Raw genomic sequence first — 24,820 nt, 5'->3', positions numbered from 1 at the left:
TGCAATTGATCACCACAAAAAGTCAAATTAATGTCTGTCACCTTATATTGTTACAATAAATTAAAAATTTTTACAACTTTTCCATTAAGAAATTTGATACCTATAATTTTTTCAAAGGGTATTATTGACTTGTTCCCCACCGCCCCAAGAACTATTGCAAAACATAACCTTGAAATTTTTATGATAACTAGTTATCATTAAAAAAATTTTAAGTAACACTGAGAGAACAGACACTAAATGCAACATTCTGTCCCAAAAAGATATAGTTAGTGCATTTTTGAGTCTTTGGTCTCGGGCTGCGACTGCAAAATAGGGACTTTTCAGGGCAGGTCCGACAGCCTAACACCAGAAGGTGGTTTTGTGAGTTCCTCAGAGGCTCTTGGCATTCTCAGGTCGTGTCCCCGAAGTGTCCACTAGGGGGCGTTACAGCGCGCTCGTTAAGAGCCCAGACCCTGAAGTCCTGCAGTGAGACAGGCTTAAATCCCTGCTCTTCCTCTTACTACCTTTGGGACATCGCTGTGCCTCAGTTTCCTCATTTTAAAACTGGCACGATAGCAGTAGCTACCTGGGTCATTAAATAAGAGGCTATGGATACAGTGCTTGAGCGTGGTTTTGGCACCTAGTAAGAGCAACTTCTATCAGATGGGACGCTTTGGGCGTGACACACGTATGTACCACAAAACCCCGTTGAGAATGGCTTAAACACGAGGAGGATTTATTATCTCATTTACCAGGGAGTCCCAGGATAGGGTGGCTCCAGGACTGGTTGGTTCAGTGGCTTAGAGTGAGGTCACGAGCAACTTCTGTTCTACTCTACCCTCCTCGCCTTGTCAGATTTCCCTTGGACAGGCTGCCCTTGTGTGTGGTAAGTGTACATATACTGTCCAGACAAGAAGTTGTCCGGAGCGAAAACATCCTTCTCTTATTACAACTTGATTCTTTTAACAGCAAAGAAGACCCTCTCTTGGCAGGCTTTTCTTCATTTGCCACTGGCCAGAATTTCTATACCTAAACCAGTCACCAGTGAGGTGAATGGATTTACATGACTGACATGCACTGACCAAGACTTATGTCTGTTCTAGGAACAAGGTCACCTCCCTCAGGAGTGTGTGCCCCTGAAGCTGGGGGAAGAAGGAGCCCGAAAGATGGTGACTGAGTCCCACCCAGAATATTACAAAGTTGAGAGACTGGTTTAGCTAAGGACTCTGATGGTATGAGCAGAGAGTCTGCAACCTGTTGGGACTGAGCTGCATTCCCAGGGTTTACGGCTGAGGACGCATCTTTTCAGAGACAAAATATGGACCACACGTGGCAGTCATCTCCAGGGGTTGGATTGGTGGGACTCCTGTAGGACTGCAAAGAATTGTTAGAGTTCGGGTGTGAGGAGAAATGAGCCAGGAGAGTAGGAGATGTTGGGCACAAGCTGGATGCTTGAAATTGGAATTAAAGATTATGGACCTTGGTAATGGCAGAAACTAGGATTTAATTGGAAATAAGTGGCTGACTGGAAATAAGTGGTGGATATAAGCTGGAGAGCAAGATCTTTGGATAAAGAAGGCAAGGAACTGAGAAACTAGAAAAAAATAATGTAAGATGGACATTGAAATCCTCAAGAATTGTGACAGAGGCGGCAGTACTGGAATGACAAGGACCCCAGGAATGAAGATGAAAGAGGGCAAGAGAAAAGGGATTCATTTGCAACAAGGATAAATAGTGGATGGTATGTTTTGAGGGTATCAGATTCAGAAAGTGAATTTTAGAGCATGGAGATCCAGGGGACTAACCATCTATCGAGTCACTCTCTAGGCTGTGTGGTGTGAGGGGTGGAGAAAGTTGACCTTCTGGAAAGGATTTGAGGGAAGTAGTTTTGACTAGAACAAGGAAGTGAAAGGAAGGTTGAAACAAGTTAAAGATTTAAGGAATTTTATTTATGATTGATTTTGAATTCCAGAGAGCATGACAGAAGTGATGAGGAATTGGTGAGGAAATATGGAAGAATATTCCAGAAGGAAGACTGTGAAAGCCACATGAAGCTTCCGGCAGTGATAAAATTAACAGGAGTCAAGGGCATATGAAATTTGCCTTAATGGTTTTGAGGAAGAAAGTTGTGGCAAGGCTTTATACTGAAGGGTAGAAACAGGTGACAAGATCTTTCCAGGAATCCTGCAGAGTCTGGAGTGGCTTAGTGACCTTCATGATGAAAGCACTGAGGGTCTTACTCTGAGCACATTGAACTTAAGGCTCCCTGCTGACCTTGCTAATGGTGGTACCGACACTGAAGCTGGAGCTGATAGTCTTACACCAAGCATGAGCTCCGTTTATGACCTGCTGGTCCAAGATGCTCAGACATGAGGGATGAGATCTGAGTGTCCAGACATTAATAGATAACACTGAGTGCAGTATATGCTAGGTACATGATAGTTTTACATGTAATAGCACACTTGATCCTCAGAATGAGGATCTGAAGTAGGTGTTATTATACCTGTTTACAGGTGAGAAATCTGATGCTTAATTGAGATTTTGACTGATTGTGATTTGTCCAATGTCATCGTAAGAGATGGAGAGAAATATGAAACCAGGCAGTCTGATTTAAAAACACTTGCTCTTAAATTGTATGGTACGCCACCTACCTGGGGAACTTATTAAACCATCCTGGGTTTAAAACTCGCTCTTTATCCTTTATTCATTTAAAAAACACAAATGCAGTATCCCAAAGAAAACAAAAATGCTAATTGGAAAAGACCTATGTACCCCTCTATTAATCACATTATTTATACAAAGATATGCAAGCAACCTAAGAGTCCATCAATATAGACGGATTAAGCAGCTGTGACACACACACACACACACACGCGCGCGCGTGCGCGCGCACGCACAGACAGAATGTAATGTTAGCCATAAAAAAAGAACGAGATCTTGCCATTTGCCGCAACATGGATGGGTACTTAGAGGTATTATACTGAATGAAGTAAATCAAAGACTTATTTCTAAAAAACAAAACAAGTACCTAAAAAACAAAATGAATAGGAGAAATCCATAAATAAAGACCCAAAATGAAAGAAAACAAACTGATGGTTCCAGAGGGGAAGGGAGTGAGGGACAGGCAAAATGGGTGAAAGGGAGCGGAAGGTACAGGCCTCCAGTTATGGAATAAGTCACAATAAAGAAAAGTACAGAATAGGGAATACAGTCCATGGCAATGGTATTGTAATAGCTTGGATGGTGACAGACTCTGTGTGTGGTGAACATAGCCTAACATATAGGTTTGTCCAATCACTGTGCTGCACACCTGAAACTGATAAAACATTGTATGTCAACTCTACTTCAATAGAAAAGGGGAAAATAATAAAAATAACAAATGCTTGTTTGCTCAGACAGACTTCTCGCTTTGCATATTGTAACGTTAGGCATTTGGGTGAATTTTAATATGTGCTTTATAAAAAAAAATGCAACACAAAGTTGGTGGTCTAGGGTGAATGACCTTATAATTCCAAGTGAAGAACTCTGTTGTAAACAAATATTCTAAAGATTAATTTTGGGAAAGTAATAAAGTGGAGTGTAACATAGAGGTCATGAATACATACTCCTAAGATAAATTTTTTAAATGTCTTCATGTTATATAAATGGATACTTGTGGGTTGGAATAAAATGTAATGACAATATTAACACATCACTAGAAAAACTGTCAGCGCTCACTTTGGTAGCCCATACACTAAAATTGGAATGATTCAGAGAAAACACACACGGGCCCTCGTACGAGGAAGGCATGCAAAGCCATACAGCAATATGCATTTAAAGAACCTAAATAGGGGCGCCTGGGTGGCTCAGTGGGTTAAGCCGCTGCCTTCGGCTCAGGTCATGATCTCAGGGTCCTGGGATCGAGGCCCACATTGGGCTCTCTGCTCAGCAGGGAGCCTGCTTCCCTCTCTCTGTCTACTTGTGATTTCTCTCTGTCAAATAAATAAAAAAAATCATTTAAAAAAAATAAAGAACCTAAATAGACAATACAACCAAATGAGCCTTGACTAGACATTGGACCAAAAAAAAAAAAAAAAAAAAAGTACACGTGGGGACAACTGGAGAAATCTGACCATGGACTGTGTATTAGACTACGGAGTTAACTTTTTTTAAAAAAATCTTACTCATTTGACAGAGAGAGATCACAAGCAGGCAGAGAGGCAGGCAGAGAGAGAGGGAGAAGCAGGCTCCTCGCTGAGCAGAGAGCTCGATGCAGGCTCGATCCCAGGACCCTGGGATCATTAACTGAGCCGAAGGCAGAAGCTTAACCCACTGAGCCACCCAGCACCCATCCCCAGCTTTTTAGTTTGAAAAATTTCAGTTGAATATCTGTACAACCTTTACCTAGATTAAACATTAATATTTTGTTTTTTGTTTTTTTTTTCTTGTGTGTGTGTGTGTCTGTGTCTGTTTGCATACACCCATGCATAATACACACATTGTTTTAGGTGAACCATTTGAAAGTTAGTTGGGACATTAAGACCCTTTACCCCTAAATACGCAAGCATGTGTTTTCTTTATTTCCTTTTTCAGTTTTTTAGATTTAAATTCAATTAGCCAACATCTAGTCGATCATCCGTTTTTGATGTAGTGTTCAATGACTCATTAGTTGTATAACACCCAGTGCTCATCAGATGACATGTCCTCCTTAATGCCCATCGCCCATTAACCCATCCCCCCAACGCCATCCCTTCTGTAACCCTCAGTTTGTTTCCTGGAGTCTAGAGGCTCTCATGGTTTGTCTCCCTCTCTGATTTCTTCCCATTCAGGTTTCCCTCCCTCCCCCTACGGTCCTCTGCACTATTCCTTATATTCCACATACGAGTAAAACCATACGATAATTGTCTTTCTCTACTGACTTCTCAGCATAATCTCCTCCAGTCCCCTCCATGTTGATGCAAATGGTGGGTATTCATCCTTTCCGATGGCTGAGTAATGTTCCATTGTGTATATGAACCACATCTTCTTTAACCATTCATCTGCTGAAGAACATCTTGGCTCCTTCCACAGTTTGGCTATTTTGGACACTGCTGCTATGAATATTGGAGTACAAGTGCCCCTTCTTTTCACTACATCTGTATCTTTGAGATAAATACCCAGTAGTACAACTGCTGGGTTGTAGGGTAGCTCTATTTTTAACTTCTTGAGGAACCTCTATACTGTTTTTCAGAGTGGCTGTACCAGCTTGCATTCCCACCAACAGTTAAGAGGGTTCCCCTTTCTCCACATCCTCTCCAACATTTGTTGTTCTCTGTCTTGTTCACATTAGCCATTCTAACTGGTGTGAGGTGCTATCTCATTGTAGTTTTGATTTGTATATCCCTGATGGCAAGTGATGTGGAGCATTTTTTCATGTGTCTGTTAGCCATTTGGATGGCTTCCTTCAAGAAGTGTCTGTTCATGTCTTCTGCGATTTCTTGCCTGGATTATTTGTCTTGGGTATTGGGTTTGATTAAGTTCTTTATAGATCTTGGATACTAGCCCTTTATCTGATGTCATTTGCAAATATCTTCTCTCATTCTGTCAGTTGTCTTCTGGTTTCGTCAAGTGCTTCCTTTGCTGGGTGAATGCTTTTTATCTTGATGAAGTCCCAATAGTCCATTTTTGCCCTTGTTTCCCTTGTCTTTGGAGACATGTCCTGCAAGAAATTGCTGTGGCCAGTCACAGAGGTTGCTGGCTGGGTTCACTTCTAGGATTTTGATGGATTCCTGTCTCACATTGAGTTCTTTCATCCATTTTGAGTCTATTTTTGTGTGTGGTATAAGGAAATGGTCCAGTTTCATTCTTCTCTATGTAGCTGTACAGTTTTCCCAACACCATCTGTTGAAGACAAGCTCCATTTTCCATTGTATATTCTTTCCTGCTTTGTCAAAGATTAGTTGATCATAGAGTTGAGGGTCCATTCCTGGGTACTCTGTTCTGTTCCATTGATCTCTGTGTCTGATTTTGTGCCAGTACCATACTGTCTTGATGATTGCAGCTTTGTAATACAGCTTGAAGTCTGAAATTGTGATGGCATCAGCTTTGGTTTTCTTTTTCAACATTCCTCTGGCTAATAGGGGTCTTTTCTGGTTCCACATAAATTTTAGGATCATTTTGTTCCAGCTCTATGAAAAATTTCAATGGTATTTCAGTAGGGATGGCATAGAATGTGTAGATTGCTCTGGGCAGCATAGACATTTTCACAATGTTTATTCTTCCAATCCACAAGCATGGAATGTTTTTCTCTTTGTGACTTCCTCAATTTCTTTCATGTGTCTGTAGCTTCTAGAGTAGTGATACGTTACCTCTTTGGTTAGGTTTATTCCCAGGTATCTTATGGTTTTGGATGCAGTTGTAAATGGGATCAATTCCTTAATTTCTCTTTCTTCAGTCATACTATTAGTGTATCGAATGCAACTGATTTCTGTGCTTTCATTTTTGTATCCTGCCATGTTGCTGAATTGCTATATGAGTTTTTGCTTTTGGGCTATAATTTTTTGGATGCCTTTTCTTTCTTTTTGTCATCTGATTGCTGAGGTTAGGACTTCTAGTGCTATGTTGAACAGTAGTGGTGAGAGTGGGCATCGCTGTCATGTTCCTGACTTTAAGGGAAAAGCTCTCAGTTCTTTCCCAATGAGAATGATACTCGCTGTGAGCTTTTCATAGATGGCTTTTATGATATTGAAGTATGTTCCCTCTATCCTTATACTTTGAAGGGTTTTAATAAAAAAAGGATGCTGTATTTTGTCAAAAGCTTTTTGAACATCAATTGAGAGGATCACATGGTTCTTATCTTTTATTAATGTGCTCTATCTCATTGATTTGCCAATGCTGAACTACCCTTGCATCCAAGGAATAAATCCCACCTGGTCTGGTCGTGGAAGCATGTGTTTTCTAAGAATAAGGTCATTGACTTATGTAGTCACAATACTAGTTAGTATCACACCTAAAAAAGTTAGTAATTCTAGGAGTGCCTGGGTGGCTCAGTCAGTTAAGCGTCTGTCTTCGGCTTAGGTTATGATCCCAGAATCCTGGGACAGACCCCCACATTGGGCTCTCTGCTCAGCAGGAAGCCTGCTTCTCCCTCTGCCTGCCACTCTCCCTGCTGTGATTTCTCTCTTTCTCTGTCAAATAAAATCTTTAAAAAAGTTAACTCCAGGGGTGCCTGGGTGGCTCCATGGGTTAAGCCTCTGCCTCTGGCTCAGGTCATGATCCAAGTATCCTCAGATGGAGCTCTCTGCTCCGCGGGGAGCCTGCTTCCCCCTCTCTCTGCCTGCCTCTCTGCCTACTTGTGATCTCTGTCAAATAAGTAAATAAAATCTTAAAAAAAAAAAAACTGCTTTACTTGGCATCTTTGCGATGATCCCCCAGTTTCCTTTAATTTTATGCTGTCTAATGCTTAACGTTAGAAAAAATAAAATGAAGCTAACTATCAAGCAACACTGAAAGCCTATCTCATGTACATAGCTTTGCTTCTTACCGGGCACAAGTCTACAACTGCCAAGACCTTTTTTTTCTCCTCATGTAAGTATAATCTCAGAGAGGAAAAATAAACCCCAAAGTGTAAAATGTCATGCTCTGGTTAGATGTGTGAAAGTTGAAAAGTAAATTATCAAGTATTACACTCTATTTAGATATGGAAAAACTTAGAAATTAGTCCTCAAGATGGCACCTGCTAAGAGGAAAACACATACATGTATTCTACTAAATAAAGATCAAAACTCTCATGTTAGTGTTTGAAATAGTGAAATTATGATTGTACATGGAACAAAATGTTTATTTTAAGCTCAGTCAGTTTAGAGCTGGCTGAAATGTGATCAATCATGTAAGGAGATGTTGCTGTGTTTAGTTTCCAAAGTGGCAGAAACTTCAGTCTATGTTCTGAGCAATGTATTTTTAAGTTTCTCCACCAAAGAACAGAAGAGCCCGTAATTAATAAAGACAAGTGTTCAGATTTATTTGGAAATTCACAGTTTCTAATGGCACTCCAGCTCCGCAGTTACAAACTGACAGCCACCTTCCCACAACTCTGGGCGACGCATGCACATCGTGGAGCTTCCCGCTCTCCCTGCAATCTCACCTGGACCTCTTTTCAACAAGCTTCTATACAATCAGGCCCTCCTGCTCTGAATGGCTAATTGTACAGACTGGAAAAAAAATTTAAATCATCTAAAACATACTGTTAACCTAAAAGCAGCAACTTAAACAAACAAAAAAGGCTTTAAATAGGTCACATTACAAACAATACCCCACCCGAGAGGTATTAGACAAGTTTAAAAACAGTTATTACTAAAAGTGCTCAATAAGTTATAACTTAAATCTTACAACACGAAATGGTCAATTCTCTCCCTTTCAAGAAGAAACTTCCCACTTTCACTCATTACCGTACAAACACACACTAAGAAATCATTTTATTCAAATACAGTCGCTGCCAATTATTTTTAAAGGAAACAAAAGACGAGGTGGAGACAGACACACTGACATCACAGGTATGCCTCTGCACATCTGTAGCCAATACAAAGCAAACATCAGGACTAACGATCCCTTTAGACTTGACCAATTAGACAAGGCTTGACAAAGTCACTCGCTGGATCTGTGCACAGGTACATAGGCAGTGATTTTACCACGAGACCTGGACTCATTCGACGAAGCTCCAAAAGTTCTATTTGTAGAAACAGGAAAGAACTACCTGAAAGTCCAGAGGATTAGTGCTTATTGTGAATGTTTAAGATGTAATGTAGCTAACGAAAACCCTTACAAGTGGTTAAATGTACTTAAAAGGTGAATTCATAAAAAATCTATTTGCAAATACCAGTCATTTGTAAGAAAAAATCTTGTAGGCTTTTTTCTCATTGAGTTAGTAACTAGAGAAAAACGAGTGTGAGTAAGTTGAATGAAAATATCAGTATCTCTGCTTACCTAAAAGAACAGACGAGAATTCCAGCAAGTTTCTGTTTCAAGTGAGTTTGCTACAAGAAGTCTATTTGGCAAGTCTGCGGGACCTTTACACTGTCTGACCCACATTACGGAACTTCAGGTGCAGATCACCTTAAAGCCTTGTAGTGTTTGCAGCTTCAAAAAACTAACAAAGTTATAAAAGAAATCAAATGACAGAAAAAGTTCTCCCTCCTCTTCCAGTGGCATTATAAATAGACAAAAGGCACATAAATATGGGAAGGTGCAAGAAATAGGAACAAAGCTAAAGGAAGAGGTTTAGGCTTTCATTCCTATCCCGCCCAAAGGAACTGGGCTTCCAAATTACGTTTGTCCCAGTAATTAATCTGTGAAAAAACATCTTTATAAAATGTCTACTATTGTCCTTGTAGGAAGTGATCAGCCTTGTAAAACTGCAGCTCATTAACCAAGATTGACACAATCCCACCTACTTTTTTAAAAAGGCAGAAACCATAATTTCTGAATACTTTTCCCATTAGTATTTTCTCCCTCCCCCAAACCCTTCGAATACCACAGACTGTTCTTAAAAGAACAACAACAAAAAGTCTCCAGTATGAAAAGTTCTGTTCATTTTAGATGTGTCCCGAGACCGCTGTGACACCAAATGTTCCCACGGTGATCTCTTTGTTTCCTTTGATTATGTCATGCAGGCTCGGTAATGATCCTGACTTAGTCTGTATTAGAGTTTTTATCAATTTTCCTTGGTCTTGGACTTTAGATCGCCTTCGTTTTAAAGCCCTCTTCTCAGTTTTTGTCTTTTGGGACTGTCCGTTGCACAGACTTGTGCAAGCTGAAATGCCACAGAAGTAAGACTCCTCTGACTGTGATGAGGTTTCGGAGCTTCCTTCAGACGGAGGACCCTTGTACGAAGAGTGATAAACTTCTCCCATATTAGAGAAGTCTCTCTGGTTCACAAAGGGCTTCCTTCCTTTTAGGTCTCCATTGGCTATAGGGTGCAATGGATCTGCTGGCTTTATGGTTTCAATTTTTTCAGTTTTATACTTGCAGCGTTTCTTCTGCAACACAAATTTTAAAACAAGGCAGTAATGAGACCTCCAAGAGTTACCTCATCAAACCATCTAGAGGGCTGAGCTAATGCAGGAAACTGCCAACTCCCGGTGAAAAGTAAAACAGTATTATGTTCAAACATACTGTTATGTTCTGGATAGATATTAACCATTATCTTCCCATTTTGTAAATGCTGCTCAATCACAACTCCTTACTTAGCTTAGCTGCCACCTCTGGAAATAGATTTAGGGGGTGATAACTGACATCCGAGTACTTACTAAGCACCAGGTAGAATCCCAGTTGCTTTCATGTGTATCCTGCTTACTGAGAAGTGAGTATTTATCCCTGGTTACTAAATGAGAAAACCAAGGTCCAGAGGTTTGGTTCCCCATCCAAGTTACAACACAGTAAGTGGCCAGGCTGGGACTGAACCCTGGGCTATTTGGCTCTAGAAGTCCAAGTTCTTTCACCTAGAGATCATTACCTCTAATCAAACTGAGTACAACTTATTTTGAGAGGCAAAACGGAAAACGCAGACTTTATAACCAAAAAGCCCAAGTATATTTTGAGTTTTACCACTGACTTAATGGATCATTCAAAGACAACATAAACCCTCTGAATTTCGGTTTTCTCATTTCAACTCGAGGATACTACCATCCCCAGGCTGCTGTGAGGAATGCAGGAATGGCACACACACACTCTGTGCCTAACACGCACTGATAATAAATAAGGACTACTACCCAGGCATCAGCAAATCTGCTCTGTAAAGGGCCAGGCAGTAAGTATTTTAGGCTTTACAGGTCACATACTGTATCTCTTGTATATTCTTTTTTTATTTTACAACCCTTTAAGATGGCTCCAGGCTCATACAGAACAGGCCACAGGCCAGATATAGCCTGGGAAGTTGTAGTTTGCTGACCTCTGTAACACTGACTTGTATCAGTATTATGACTGGATATATAGAGTAAATTTAAGGACCACTTAAAGATATCAAACCTTTCTACCCAGTTCTTTATCTACTATGTCATAACATACCAATACACTTAAAAAGAATCAAAATATTACCTTTTTTTCTGGAGAGAACTTGAGGGGTTCTACGATGTACAAATCATTTGGGTCTACTGTAAGTAAGAGAAAATAAAAAGCAGATATGTAGTATATTATGCTAAGATAAACACTAAAAATATTATATATTGTCCCTTAGTGATTATTTTCCTAACCAGTGAGTTTATAACTATACCACATTAAGCATATATTTATGCATTTTAAATTAGAGAAAAGTGACAAGATGGGAGATGGTACCATTTTTATCTGAGGTTTGACCAGTCTCCTTCAAATAATTTCCTTAAGCTTCTAACGGACAGCTAGCCATCAGCCAACACAGTAAGGATCCCTCTCAGGGCCCAGCCCTACCTTTTACCTAGTAAGAAGGTAACATCACCAGGTAAGCTAGTAACAAACCCATATATCATCTGAGTATTTCCCTAAAACACTAAGCTACACTGTCACGAACGTGGGTTAATCATGTGCAACAAGCAGTGACCAGGTACAAAAGCCAGCTAAAGGAACATACACATTAAAAAAGAAATTTAAGAAGTTTTTTCTAGTTGTATTTTACTGTGACCGAAACTCTGAATGCCAAAATCTAAAAATAGCTTGAACATGCAATATAAATGACAAAGCAATAATGAATAAACACTTCTGGCAAGGTGAGTAAATTAGAAATATTCGCTTTAGGTTTCTAAGATTTCATTCCTTTAAGCACATTAAAGACAGCTGCATACCACTTCCACACTGACAAGATAAATGTCTTGACAAGAAAGACATCTGACTGACAAGATAAACGGAATTTCAGTCCTACTGAACCCATTAAAAGTAAACAATACGTGGTCTGACAGAGCCAGAAATTTATAATCTATAAAATTCACTCTAAAACTTCATATACTGCAAATTTACTAATAAAATGATTCAACCAATTATAATTTTTTACATTATGTCCTAGAAATCTGTTGAGAAAGTCATCAAGTATATCAAAATATCTAAACATTCCTCTAAACAGCCATTTCTATCAGTTACTAATATCACTCAAATTGATCTTAAAAAAAAAAAATGGCACTTTTAGAAATGGTTGTTAACTGTTACTCAGACCACCCTCTCTATGAAAGCAACTAAATATGGATTTAACAAGTCAGGAAATAATAGATGTTGGCAAGGGTGTGGAGGAAAGGGAACTTCTTACATCACTGGTGGGAATGCAAACTGGTGCAGCCACTCTGGAAACCAGTACGGAGGTTCCTCAAAAACTTGAAAATAGAGCTACCCTACAACCCATCAATCACACTGCTGGGTATTTACCCTAAAGATACAAATGTAGTGATCCAAAGGGGCACATGCACCCGAATGTTATTATTAGTAATGTCCACAACAGCCAGCCTCTTTTCTATGGAAAGAGCCCAGATGTCCACCAACAGATGAATATGTGTGTGTGTGTGTGTGTGTGTGTGTGTGTGTGTACACACACAAAGGACTACTCAGCCATCAAAAAATGAAATCTTGGGGGACGCCTGGGTGGCGCAGTTGGTTAAACGACTGCCTCCGGCTCAGGGCGTGATCCTGGAGTCCCGGGATCGAGTCCCACATCAGGCTCCCAGCTCCATGGGGAGTCTGCTTCTCCCTCTGACCTTCTCCTCGCTCATGCTCTCTCTCACTGTCTCTCTCTCTCTCAAATAAATAAAAAAAAATAATAAAAAATCTAAAAAAAAAAAAAAAATGAAATCTTGGGGTGCCTGGGTGGCTCAGTGGGTTAAAGCCTCTGCCTTCCGCTCGGGTCATGGTCCCGGGGTCCTGGGATCGAGCCCCATATTGGGCTTTCTGCTTAGCAGGGAGCCTGCTTCCTCCTCTCTCTCTCTCTCTCTCTCTCTCTCTTTCTCTGCCTGCCTCTCTGCCCTACTTGTGATCTCTGTCTCTGTAAATAAAGTCTTTAAAAAAAATTTTTTTTAAAAAGAAATCTTGCCATTTGCAACCATGTGGATGAAACTATAGGGTATTATGCTAAGTGAAATAAGTCAATCAGAGAAAGACTATCATATGATCTCACTCATATGCAGAATTTAAGAAACAAAACAGAGATGCATAGGGAAGGGGGGTAAAAATAAAACAAGAAGAAACCAGAGAGGGAGATAAACCCTAAGAGACTCAATCATAGGAAACAAACTGAGGGTTGCTGGAGGGGTGGGGATGGGGGGGATGGTGTAACTGGGTGATGGGACTTTAAGGAGGGCACGTGACGTAACAAGCAATGGGTATTCTAGAAGACTGGTGAATCACCTCTACCTCTGAAACTAATACACTATATGTTAATTAACTGAATTAAAATTTTTTTAAAAATCACGAAAAGCACTGAAGAGTAGCCAAGATTAAGTAGGCAATCTCTAGACCAAATCTGAAATAAAAGTAGGATGCCAGATAGTGAAGTGGAACACAAAAGTCATTCTTGTCCTGACAACATTTGCCAATGCATGAGTATGTGAATTTTAGCTCTGATGGTATGAAGAGAATGAGTCAGAAATAAAATCTCCAGACCCACCCACAGTAGTAGTCTAGTAAGACACCCTCACTCATCCCCCTGTAAGCTAGGACTCTAAGGACTACCCTCAGAGGAAGAATTAACCCAGGCAGTGCGGGGACTGACAGTCCGAATTCCCAGATCTGGTGGTCCAACTCACCTCATGCCACTAACATAAAATATTCCTGAATACAAAGCAAACACAAATTTTCTCTGGCAGAAGGACCTACCTTCTAGCTCTCTAATTATCCCGACAAATTATTTTTCAAAGAGAAGGACCAACACACAAAGGTAACCAAGCCCAGAAAGACCAGAGGCATCTTGAACAGATTAATGAACAGATTCACAAAGACTCAAGATACTAGAATTATCAAAAAGATAAGACAGGTATACTTACTATGTCTAAATAAAAAACCAGCTTGAAAATATCTGCAGGAAAAATAAAACAAACAAACAAAAGGACCTAGATGTTTAAAAAAATACTGAAGCAACTCCTAGAAATGGAAAATGTAATAAATGACATTAAAAACTCGATGAAAGAATTTAATAGCAGACTACAGATAGCTAAGAATGTGTGGTCTGGAAAACAGTTCAGAAGAAATCACCCAAATATAACAAAGAAAGGCAAAAAGAATGGAAATAAGTAGAGTTTAGGGAGCTAAAGTGAAAAGGATGGTAACAAAAAGATGGTAATCCACTGAATTAAATGTGGATTCTAAAAGAGAACGAGGTAGAGGGAATGTTTCGGGGGAAAAATAATGGTAAGAATTTTCCAATCTTGACAAAAGATACCAACTGAGAGATTCAAAGAACCCAACAAATTTAAACAGGAATAAAGAAAAAAAGATCATGTTTCAGTATGAAGGGAAGCAAGGGCAAATGGAAATTCTCAGAAAGCAGACCTGAAGAATTAAGAATCAGTGTACACGTGGATAAATGTAAATGAACGTTAAGTGTGAAAAATAATCATAGTATTCCTTGTTGAATTACAACTAAGAAAAAAAAATAGAATTTAAATACACAAAAGAGTAGCATGTAAGTCAAGTTGGGGATAAAAGATCTTGGTACTGTCCAAGAAGAGAAAAAAGTACTCATTAACTGCAGATTTTGTAAATTCTAAAGTATGAGAAAATGTCAAAAATAATGCACAACTTCTAATAATAGAAAAAGAATCTCTTCTCAGCTCTAACAAAAAAATCTCTTTGAAAAAGGGAGGAAAAATAAAATGTTAATAGATAAAAGTGATTATCTTTACACTAATAAATTTTAACACTTAGATGACATGGAAAAAGTCATGGAAATTTTTAATTTAAAGTGGCAAAAAAATCAAGTTCCTATAACAAAAACTCCTCTTACAAGGACAATTCTGGGCCTACATGAATAAAAATTCAAAAAAGAAATAATTATAATCTTTAACTCTTCCTGAGAACTAAAAATAAGAGAGCACTGCCCATCTGATTTTATACACCTTACACACCAAAACCCAACAGTGTGAGAAATAAAAAAACTACATGCCAGCCTTATTCATGAATAGGTAGCAAAATCCCTAGAGTATCAAACAGAATTATGTGAAAATAATAATATGAACACAACACACACATAAGTATCATGACCAACTTGTATTTATTATGTAATAAAAATGTGACTCTAGAAAACTGATTAGTATACTTCATTTTAATAACAGATCTGAAATGATCATCTTAAAAGAAGCTTAAAAAGTATCTGGTAAGATAAAACGGATTCACGGGGGAAAGGAATTATTAGCAAACTGAGAGGAACTTCCTTAGATAATGGCTATCTACTGAACATCTATGACAAATATAATACTTAACACTAAGAGTTTTCCTTTAAGAATGGGAACAAGACAAAGGTCCCTATCAGGTACTTCTATTCAACACTGCTAAAATGCTAGCCACAACAGCTAGGGAAACAAAGGAAATAAAATCTGTTAAGGATTGGAAAGGAAGAAACAAAGCTGTCTTTAGTCTCAGAAAGTGTGCCTGTATTCATGGGAGCTGCCATTCTGTCCTAACAACAAGTAAAAAGCTAAACAAACTGAAAAATCAATTCTTTGTGTATCTTTGGAAAAGTGAGGTCACACGAAAGTGACTGTCTCAAAACTCAGAGACAGGCAGATACACAGAAACCTCTGTGGGAATCAGTGCCCATGTAGGAAAACTTGAACTACATTAATTGATATATTGATGGATGCTCAGTGTGGATAAATCCTTAAGTTAGAAAGTCCAAGGAGGATACCCGTCAGGGTGGAGCTTCTACACTTCTGGGAGTTTTACCTCCAGAAGCTCTTTGAAATATTCCAGAGTATTCTGTTCTTAACAAGGACGGACTTTAGGAGAACAACTTTAGTAGAGCTGAACCTGCTGGTGTTTTATCAGAGCCTGACCTGTCTAAGGGAAAGGGGAAACCCGAGAAGCACTAACGAAGTGAACAGCCCAGGGAAAAGACCCACCAAAAGATTTAGACCTAATAACAGGAGTCCAGAACGTTTCTTCTACCACCACACCTCACCACCACATTATGAAAGGTCTGTTTACCACAGTTCCTTTTACCAAGTACACCATGTCCCACCTTTCAAAAAAAAAAAAAAAGAATTACAAGGCATTTCTTTTTTTTTTTTTTTTTTTAAGATTTTATTTATTTCTTTGACAAAGAGAAATCACCAGTAGATGGAGAGGCAGGCAGAGAGAGAGAGGGAAGCAGGCTCCCTGCTGAGCAGAGACTCGATCCCAGGATCCTGAGATCATGACCTGAGCCGAAGGCAGCGGCTTAACCCACTGAGCCACCCAGGCGCCCCTACAAGGCATTTCTTAAGAAAGCAAAGAACACAGTTCGAAGAGACTAAACAAGCATGAGAACCAGAGTTAGATGACAAGAATGGTGGAATTATCAGACCAGGAATTTTTTTAAAAATTATGATTAATATGCTAAGGGCTTTAATGTAAAAAAGTAGACAACATGCAAGAATAGATGGATAATGTAGGCAGAAAAGTTCTAATGAAGGATAAAAAAGAAACACTAGAGCAAACACAGTAACAAAAATGAAGAATGCCTTTGAGGAGTTCACTGGTAGACTAGACACAGCTGAGCAAGAAACACTGAGCTTTATGACATGACAGTGGAACTTCTAAAATTAAAGAGAAAAGGGAAAAAAGAAAAAAACCACAGAACAGAATATCCAAAAAAGTGCAGGTCAACTGTAAAATGTATAATACATGAGTAATGAGAATACCAGAGGGAAAGAACGAGATAAAGGAACAAAAGAAATATTTCAAGTAATAATGAATGAGAATTTCCCCCAAATTAATGTCAGACACCAAACCATACTAGGAAACTCGGAAAACACAAAACAGGATAAATGCCGAAAATACTACACCTAGGCATATCATATATGAACTCCAAAAAGTTCAAAGATACAGAGAAACTCTGAAAAAGAAGGAAATTACTTACCTAAAGAAAAACAAAGACAAGTTATATGTGACTTCTCAGAGGTCATGCAACAAGAGGGTGGAGTGAAATATTTAAAGTATTGAGAGAAAAAACACACTATATCCTACAAAAATTATCTATATCCTACAAAAATTATCCTTCTTGGACAAGTAAAAAATTGAGGGAAATTATGCCAGGAAACCTTGCAAGAAATCAAAAAGTGGTTTTTTTGAAAACTGGAAAATGACACAGGTCAGAAACTGAGATCTAAATAAAGAAAAGGAATGTGTGTGTGTGTGTGTGTGTGTGTGTGTGTGTATACACATACATACATACACATATACATACACATACATATATATGCTTATGTGCAGGTGAATGACAGCAATGATATAAGAAATGGATGGGAGAAATTAACAGTATTTTGACAAAAGAAAAGAAGAAAAAGAAGTATCTTGTTATTACAAAACAGTTGTACTACCCATGAAGTGGTACAGTGTTATCTGAAAGTGGATTTGGGTTAGTTGTAAAGGTATATTGCAAACTCCAGGGCAACCACAAGAGAAAGTGAAAGAATACATGCTATGAAAGCAGAAAATATGGAATTATATACAATGCTGAATTTGAAGTACAAAAGGCAGAAAAAAGTATGAAAGACGAAAATGGAACAAAGATAAACAATAACAAACAGTAAATATCAATCCAACTATATCAATAATTGCTTTAAACGTAAATGGTCTAAATACACCAATTCAAAGATTTTAAGACTGGAACAAAACACATGACTCGAGTCCCACATCAGGCTCCCAGCTCCATGGGGAGTCTGCTTCGCTCTCTGACCTTCTCCTCGCTCATGCTCTCTCTCACACTCTCTCTCTCTCAAATAAATAAATAAAATCTTTAAAAAAAAAAAAACACACATGACTCAACTGTATGTTATTTACAAGAAACTGGCTTTAATGTTTAAAAAAATTTATACAGTTATATAGTATAATGATTCAACAGTTCTATACATTACTCCCTTAGTGCTCATCATGATAAGTGTACTCTTAATCCCCTCTACCTATTTCACTCACTCATCCCCCAACCATCTCCCCTCTCGCAACCATCAGTTCATTCTGTATACCTAAGAGTCTGTATGTTTTTCCTGTTTCTTAAATTCCACATATGAGTGAAATCATACAGCATTTGTCTTTCTCTGATTTATTTCACTTAGCATTATACTTTCTAGCTCCATTCATGTTGTTGCAAATGACAAGACCTCATTCTTTCTTAAGACTGAGTAATGTTCCATTGTGTATGTGTATATATATATATATATATATATATATATATACACACACCACATCTTAATCCATTCATCTGTGGATGGACATTTCCATAACTAGGCAATTGTAAATAATGCTGCAATAAAAATAGAGGTGCATATATCTTTTCAAATTAGTGTTTTCATTTAAGATTTTTATTTATTTGACAGAGATCACAAGCACGCAGAGAGGCAGGCAGAGAGAGAAGGAGCTGGGAAGCAGGCTCCCTGCTGAGCAGAGAGCCCGATGCGGGGCTCGACCCCAGGACCCCGGGATCATGACCCGAGCGAAGGCAGAGGCTTCAACTCAACTAAGCCACCCAGGCGCCCCTAGTGTTTTCATTTTCTTTGGGTAAACAGCCAGAAATAGAATTACTGGATCATCTAGTAATTATATTTTTAATTTTTTTGAGGAAACTCCATACTGTTTTCCCCAATGGTTATACCAGTTTGCATTCCCGCTAACATGCATGAGGTTCCTTTTCCTTCATATCCTCACTAACACTTATTGTTTCTTATGTTTTTGATTTTAGCCATTCTGAGGTGGTTATTTCATTATGGTTTTGATTTGCATTTCCCTGATGATTAGTGATGTTAAGCATGTTTTCATGTGTCTGTTGGTTATCTGTATGTCTTCTCTGGAAAAATATCTACTCAGGACCTCTGCCCACTTTTAATTGGATTATTTGGGGATTTCTCTGGTGTTGAGTTGTGTAAGTTCTTTATATATTTTGGATATTAACCCCTTATCAGATATATCATTTATAAATATCTTCTCACACTCAGTAGGCTGCCTTGTCATTTTGGTGATGGTTTCCATTACTCTACAAAAGCTTTTTATTTTGGGGTAGTCCCAATAGTTTTATTTTGCTTTTGTTTCCCTTGCCTAAGGAGACATATATAGAAAAACATTTCTATGGTCAAAGTCAAAGAAGTTACTGCCTATGTTTTCTTCTAGGAGCTTTACAGTTTCAGATCTCGCATTCAGATCTTTAATCCATTTTCAGGGTTTTTTTGTGTATGATGTAAGAAAGCAGTCCAGTTTCATTCTTTTGCCAGTAGTTTTCTGGTTTTCCCAGCACCATCTGTTGACAAGACTACGTCTTTCCCACTGTATATTCCTGCCTCCTATGTCATGTATTAACGGACCATACAGACATGGGTTTACTTCTTAGCTCTCTATTCTGTTCCACTTCTCTATTTTTGTGCTAGTACCATATTGTTTTGATTACTATGGCTTTGTAGAATATCTTGAAATCTGGGACTGTGATATCTTCAGCTTTGTTCTTTTTCAAGAATTGCTTTGGCTATTTGAGATCTTTTGGTTCCATGCAAATTTTAGTATTATTTGTTCCAGTTTTGTGAGAAATGTTGATATTTTGATCAGGACTGCATTAAATCTATAGATTGCTTTGGGTAGTATGGACATTTTAACAATACTGGTTCTTCCAACCCATGAGGAGGAACCATCTCTCCATTTGTGTCACCTTCAACTTCTTTTATTAGTGTTTTATAGTTTTTAGAATACAGGTCTTGCACCCCCTTGGTTAGGTTTATCCCAGGTATTTTATTATTTTTGGTACAACTGTAAATGGAATTATTTTCACAGGAAACACACTTCAAATACAGATATAGACGAAAAGTACAGGATAAAGAAAGATATGCTAACACAAATAAAAAGAAAACAGGATTCGGTATATTAATTTCAGACAGAGCAGATTTCAGAACAATGAAGTTATCAGGGATAAAGAGGACCATTTCATAATGATAAGAGGTCAATACTCCAAGAAGACTTACAATCTTACAGTAAGGGTAATAATCCTTAATGCATATGTTCCTCACAAAAGAGTGTCAAAATACATAAGGCAAAAACTAACAGTACTCCAAGAAGAAAGGAACACATGAACCATTACATGGCTGGACGCTTATGATGCCCCTCTATCAGAAATGGACAGATCCAGAAAGCAACCAGTAAGCACAGAGTCAACCTCAACAGCACCAAAACCTACTGTATTTTTAAATACCATCAATAAACACACAAATACACACATGCGTGCCCATGATACAATTTACAACAGCATCAAAAAATATCCTAGGAATAAAGCTCCCAAAAGTTTGACCCTTTTGGAGTAAAAAGGGATATGCTATATCCTTCCCAAATTGATATGCAATCTATGTAATCTCAATCAAATTTTGTTTGCGATGAAACATTAGAGGATTCCAAATCTATATGGAAAGATAAAGAGCCAATAATGGCCAAGAAACCTGAAACAATTGAAAATTCACATAAAATTATACACTGGAATTCCTACCTAACACCAAACATAAAAAAAAAAAGTAAATTCCAGGTAGATTAAAGACCTAACAATAAAAACTGAAGTAAATATTTAAAAGAAATTATAAGAGAATATCATCCATTAACTTAGGGCAAAAAATTCTGTTTCAACAGGAGATAAAAAGCTAACCATAATGGGGGAAAATGTATACATTTGATTACACTAACATTAAGAGGAGCTTCTCTTCTTTAAAAAAAAAAACTCCATATAAAACACAAGTTTCAAAGCAAAATAAGATATCTGCAAAATACTTATCAATGACTAGAATCAAAATCTTAAAAATAATTATATACCACCACAAAAGATATAAACAACCCAAAAGAAGAACAGGCAAAACCTTAAAATTGCCCAGGAAAGTCAAATAACTAAAAGGCATAAATAAAGATGTTCAACTTCATTAGTAATCAGGTAAATGCAAATCACAACTTCACTGAGGTTAACGAACACTTTAAAACCTAAGAATCCGGGGCACCGGGGTGGCTCGGTGGGTTGAGCCACTGCCTTCAGCTCAGGTCATGGTCTCAGGGTCCTGGGATCGAGTCCCGCATTGGGCTCTCTGCTCAGCAGGGAGCCTGCTTCCTCCTCTCTCTCTCTGCCTGCCTCTCTGCCTGCTTGTGATCTCTCTCTGTCAAATAAATAAATAAGATCTTAAAAAAAAAAAAAAAAAAAAACCTAAGAATCCTAAGTGTTTGTTGGCAAGAATGCAAAATAATGGAAATCCCCACAGCACTGGTGGAAGCACAAACTGTTTTAAAGCCACTGTGGAAAAACATGCCGTTACCTGATGACTTGCCGATCAGCATTCTCTATAATCCAGCAGTATTACACCTAGGTAGTATTCCTAGAGAAATTCATACAACTATGTTCAAGTATACAAATGCATGTTTACAGCAGCGTTAACTGTAATAGCCCCAAGCTAAGCAATAGTAGAATGGATAAATTCACTGTGAATTAGCTACTGAAATAGTATACAATATTGAAATGGGTGCAATCGTGTATATGAATCTCCCAACAGAATGCTGAAGACAAAAATGTTTACATATGGTATGATTCAATTTATCAAAAGCTCAAAATCAGGCAAAACTTTTATTACACTGTGAGGGATCCAAACACTGATGGTAAAACTATTAAGAAAACCAAGTGTATGATTATTTCAAAATTCAAGATAGCTATTTCTGGGAGAAGCAATACCAAGAATGCCCATCTTATTCTACTCCTTGATCTGAATGTTAGCTACACAGGCATTCACTTTATAATTACTTTGCAAGTTGTATATTCTAGTTTATGCATATTTTTGGGTTTTGTTTCCCTTCTATTTCACAGTAAAAATGTATTACAAAAAACTGAAACAATTTTGGTCCACCTGATTTATCAACAAAAGTGAGAGTTGCAAATCAAAGTATAAATCTGATGAAGAGAGAGAAGGATACTAAGAGAATAAGACTTAAAATGAATTAATGTTAAGTTAAAACATGGATTATCTAAGCCCCATTATTATCTTAAATACTTAGCAGGCAAGAGGTTATGTAATTTGTCAATTTTGTATTAATCCATATCGACTTTGTACAAAATCCTAGGATATATAAGAAGAAGACATGGAGCATTACAACCAAGCCACAGAAAAATGACTTTAAGAGACTACTATGAACAACTGTACTCCAAAAAATTGGAAACCCAGAAGAAATGGATAAACTTCTAGCAACACACATCAAGAATAAATCATGAAGAAAGAGAAAATATTAAAAGACCAATAACAAGTAAGGAGACTGAATCAATAATCAAAACCTCTCAACAAAGAAAAGCCCCCCAACTAGATAGTTCCATTAAAGAATTCTACCAAACATTTAAAGAAGAACTAACACCAATTCTTGAAACTCTTCCAAAAATCCAGAGAGGGAACACTTCCAAACTCATTCTATATAATCAGAATTACCCTGATACCAAAGCCAGACAAAGGCACTACAGAAAAACTACAGACCAATACCCCTAATGAATACTGATACAAAAATCTTCAATGAAATATAAGCAAAGGAAATTTGATAGCACATTAAAATGATATTACATAAATGGAGATTTATTTCTAGAATAACAAGAATGATTCAACATATGAACATCAATCAATGTAATACACATTAAAAGAGTGAAGGACAGGGGCGCCTGGGTGGTTCAGTGAGTTAAGCCTCTGCCTTCAGCTCAGGTCATCATCTCAAGGTCCTGAGATCAAGCCCCACATCGGGCTCTCTGCTCAGCAGGAAGCCTGCTTCCCCCTCCCTCTCTGCCTACTTGTGATCTCTCTCTCTCTCTCTCTCTGTCAAATAAATAAATAAAATCTTTAAAAAAATAAAAGAATGAAGGACAGAAGCCACGTACATGATAATCCCAACTGATGCAGAAAAAGCACATGGCAAGATTCAATACCTTTCATGCTAACAATACTCAATAAACTATGAACAAAAGGAAACCTCAACATATTAAAGGCCATTTATGAAAAAGCCTACAGCTGACATAATAATGACAAAAGACTGAAAGCTTTTCCTCTAAGATCAGGAACAAGACAAGGATGCCAGCTCTCTTCTATTCAACTTAGTACTAGAAGTCCTAGCCAGAGCAATAAGGCAAGAAAGGAAATAAAAGGCATCCAAATCAGACAAAAGGGGGGTTGCCTGGGTGGCTCAGTCAGTTAAGCCTCGTATTCTTGATTTTGGCTCAGGTCATGATCTCAGGGTCGTTGGACTCTGGGCTAGGTGTGGAGCTGCTTGGGATTCTCTCTCCCTCTCCCCACCCACCCCACATTGGACAAAAGGAAGTAAAATTATCTCTGTTCAGAGATGACATGATCTCACACATAGAAAATCCTAAGAATTGCATTAAAAAACTGCTGATGGATTCAGCAAAGTTGCAGGACACAAAATCAAAGCACAAAAAAACCGGCTGCACTTCTATACTTTTAACACTTAACAATCCAAAAAGGAAATTAAGAAAACAATTCCATTTACAATAGTATCAAAAAGAATAAAATACTTAGAGATATGCCTAAGAAAGTATAAGGAAAACTACAAAATATTGACAGAAGAAATTAAAGAATATACAAACAAATTTAAAACAGAAGACACAGGGGTACTGGGTGGCTCAGTTGTTAAAGCAACTGCCTTCAGTTCAGGTCACGATCCCAGGGTCCTGAGATCGAGCTCCACATCAGACTCCACACTCAGTGGGAAGTCTGCTTTTCTCTCTCCCTTTCCCCCTCCCCCTGCTTGTGTTCCCTCTCTTGCTGTGTCTTCCTCTGTCAAATAAATAAATAAAATCTTTAAAAATATAAAAATAGGGACGTCTGGGTGGCTCAGTTGGTTGGACGACTGCCTCCAGCTCAGGGCGTGATCCTGGAGTCCCGGGATCGAGTCCCGCATCGGACTCCCAGCTCCATGGGGAGTCTGCTTCGCTCTCTGACCTTCTCCTCGCTCATGCTCTCTCTCACTGTCTCTCTCTCTCAAATAAATAAATAAAATCTTAAAAAAATAAAAATAAAAATAAAAATAAAAATAAAAATATAAAAATAAAAAAGATGACACAAATGAGAAACCATCTCACGTTCATGAGTGGAACACTTAATATTGTTAAGATGTCCATACTGTCAAATGGTAATACAGATTCAGCACAATCCCTATCAAAATTCCAACAATATTTTTTTGCTGAAGTAGAAAAAAAAAATCCTAAAATTTTTATCACTTCTCAAATGACCTTAGATAGGCCAGATTATTTTTAAAAAGAATAAAGTTTGAGGATTCATACTTCTTGATTTCAGAACATGTCACAAAGCTATAGTCATCAAAACAGTGCTGTACTGGGATACCTGAGTAGCACAGTCAGTTAACCACAGAACTCTTGGTTTCCGCTCAGTGTCATGAGATCAAACCTGGTGTCGGGCTCTACACTCAGCATGGAGTCTGCTTAAGACTCTCTCTCCCTATTCCCTTGTCCCTCCCTGCCTCTCTCTCTCTCTCTTAAATAAATTAATCTTAAAAACAGAACAAAATAAAACAGCATGGTACCGGAGTGCCTAGGTGGCACAGTCGGTGAAGTGTCCAGCTCTTGGTTTCAGCTCAGATCGTTATCTTAGAGTTGTAAGATCCAGCCCCGCATGGGGCTCTACACTGAGCAAAAAGTCTGCTTAAGATTCTCTCTTTCTCTATCCTTCTGTCCCCC

General features: G+C 38.2%; 1 protein-coding gene across 3 annotated transcripts in view; it reads right to left on the bottom strand.

Moving 5' to 3' along the window:
• Positions 1-7,932: 7,932 nt before the first annotated feature.
• Positions 7,933-24,820, bottom strand: part of SUCO (SUN domain containing ossification factor) — a 95,383-nt gene continuing 78,495 nt past the window's right edge. For 2 of the 3 annotated variants that reach the window (XM_044266990.1, XM_044266989.1), the window contains 2 exons: positions 11,029-11,084; positions 7,933-9,971 (listed from right to left, as the gene is read on the bottom strand). In XM_044266990.1, coding sequence (XP_044122925.1) covers positions 9,528-9,971; positions 11,029-11,084 — 500 coding nt within the window. In that variant the 3' untranslated portion in view covers positions 7,933-9,527. The remainder of the gene's footprint in view (positions 9,972-11,028; positions 11,085-24,820) is intronic. The other variant, XM_044266988.1, reaches the window with a different exon arrangement.

The sequence above is a fragment of the Neovison vison genome, chromosome 10 (genome assembly GCF_020171115.1).
Source record: "Neovison vison isolate M4711 chromosome 10, ASM_NN_V1, whole genome shotgun sequence".
NCBI lineage: Eukaryota > Metazoa > Chordata > Mammalia > Carnivora > Mustelidae > Neogale > Neogale vison.
Note: the sequence above shows the minus strand (reverse complement) of the source record. Positions and strands in the feature narration are given on the sequence as shown.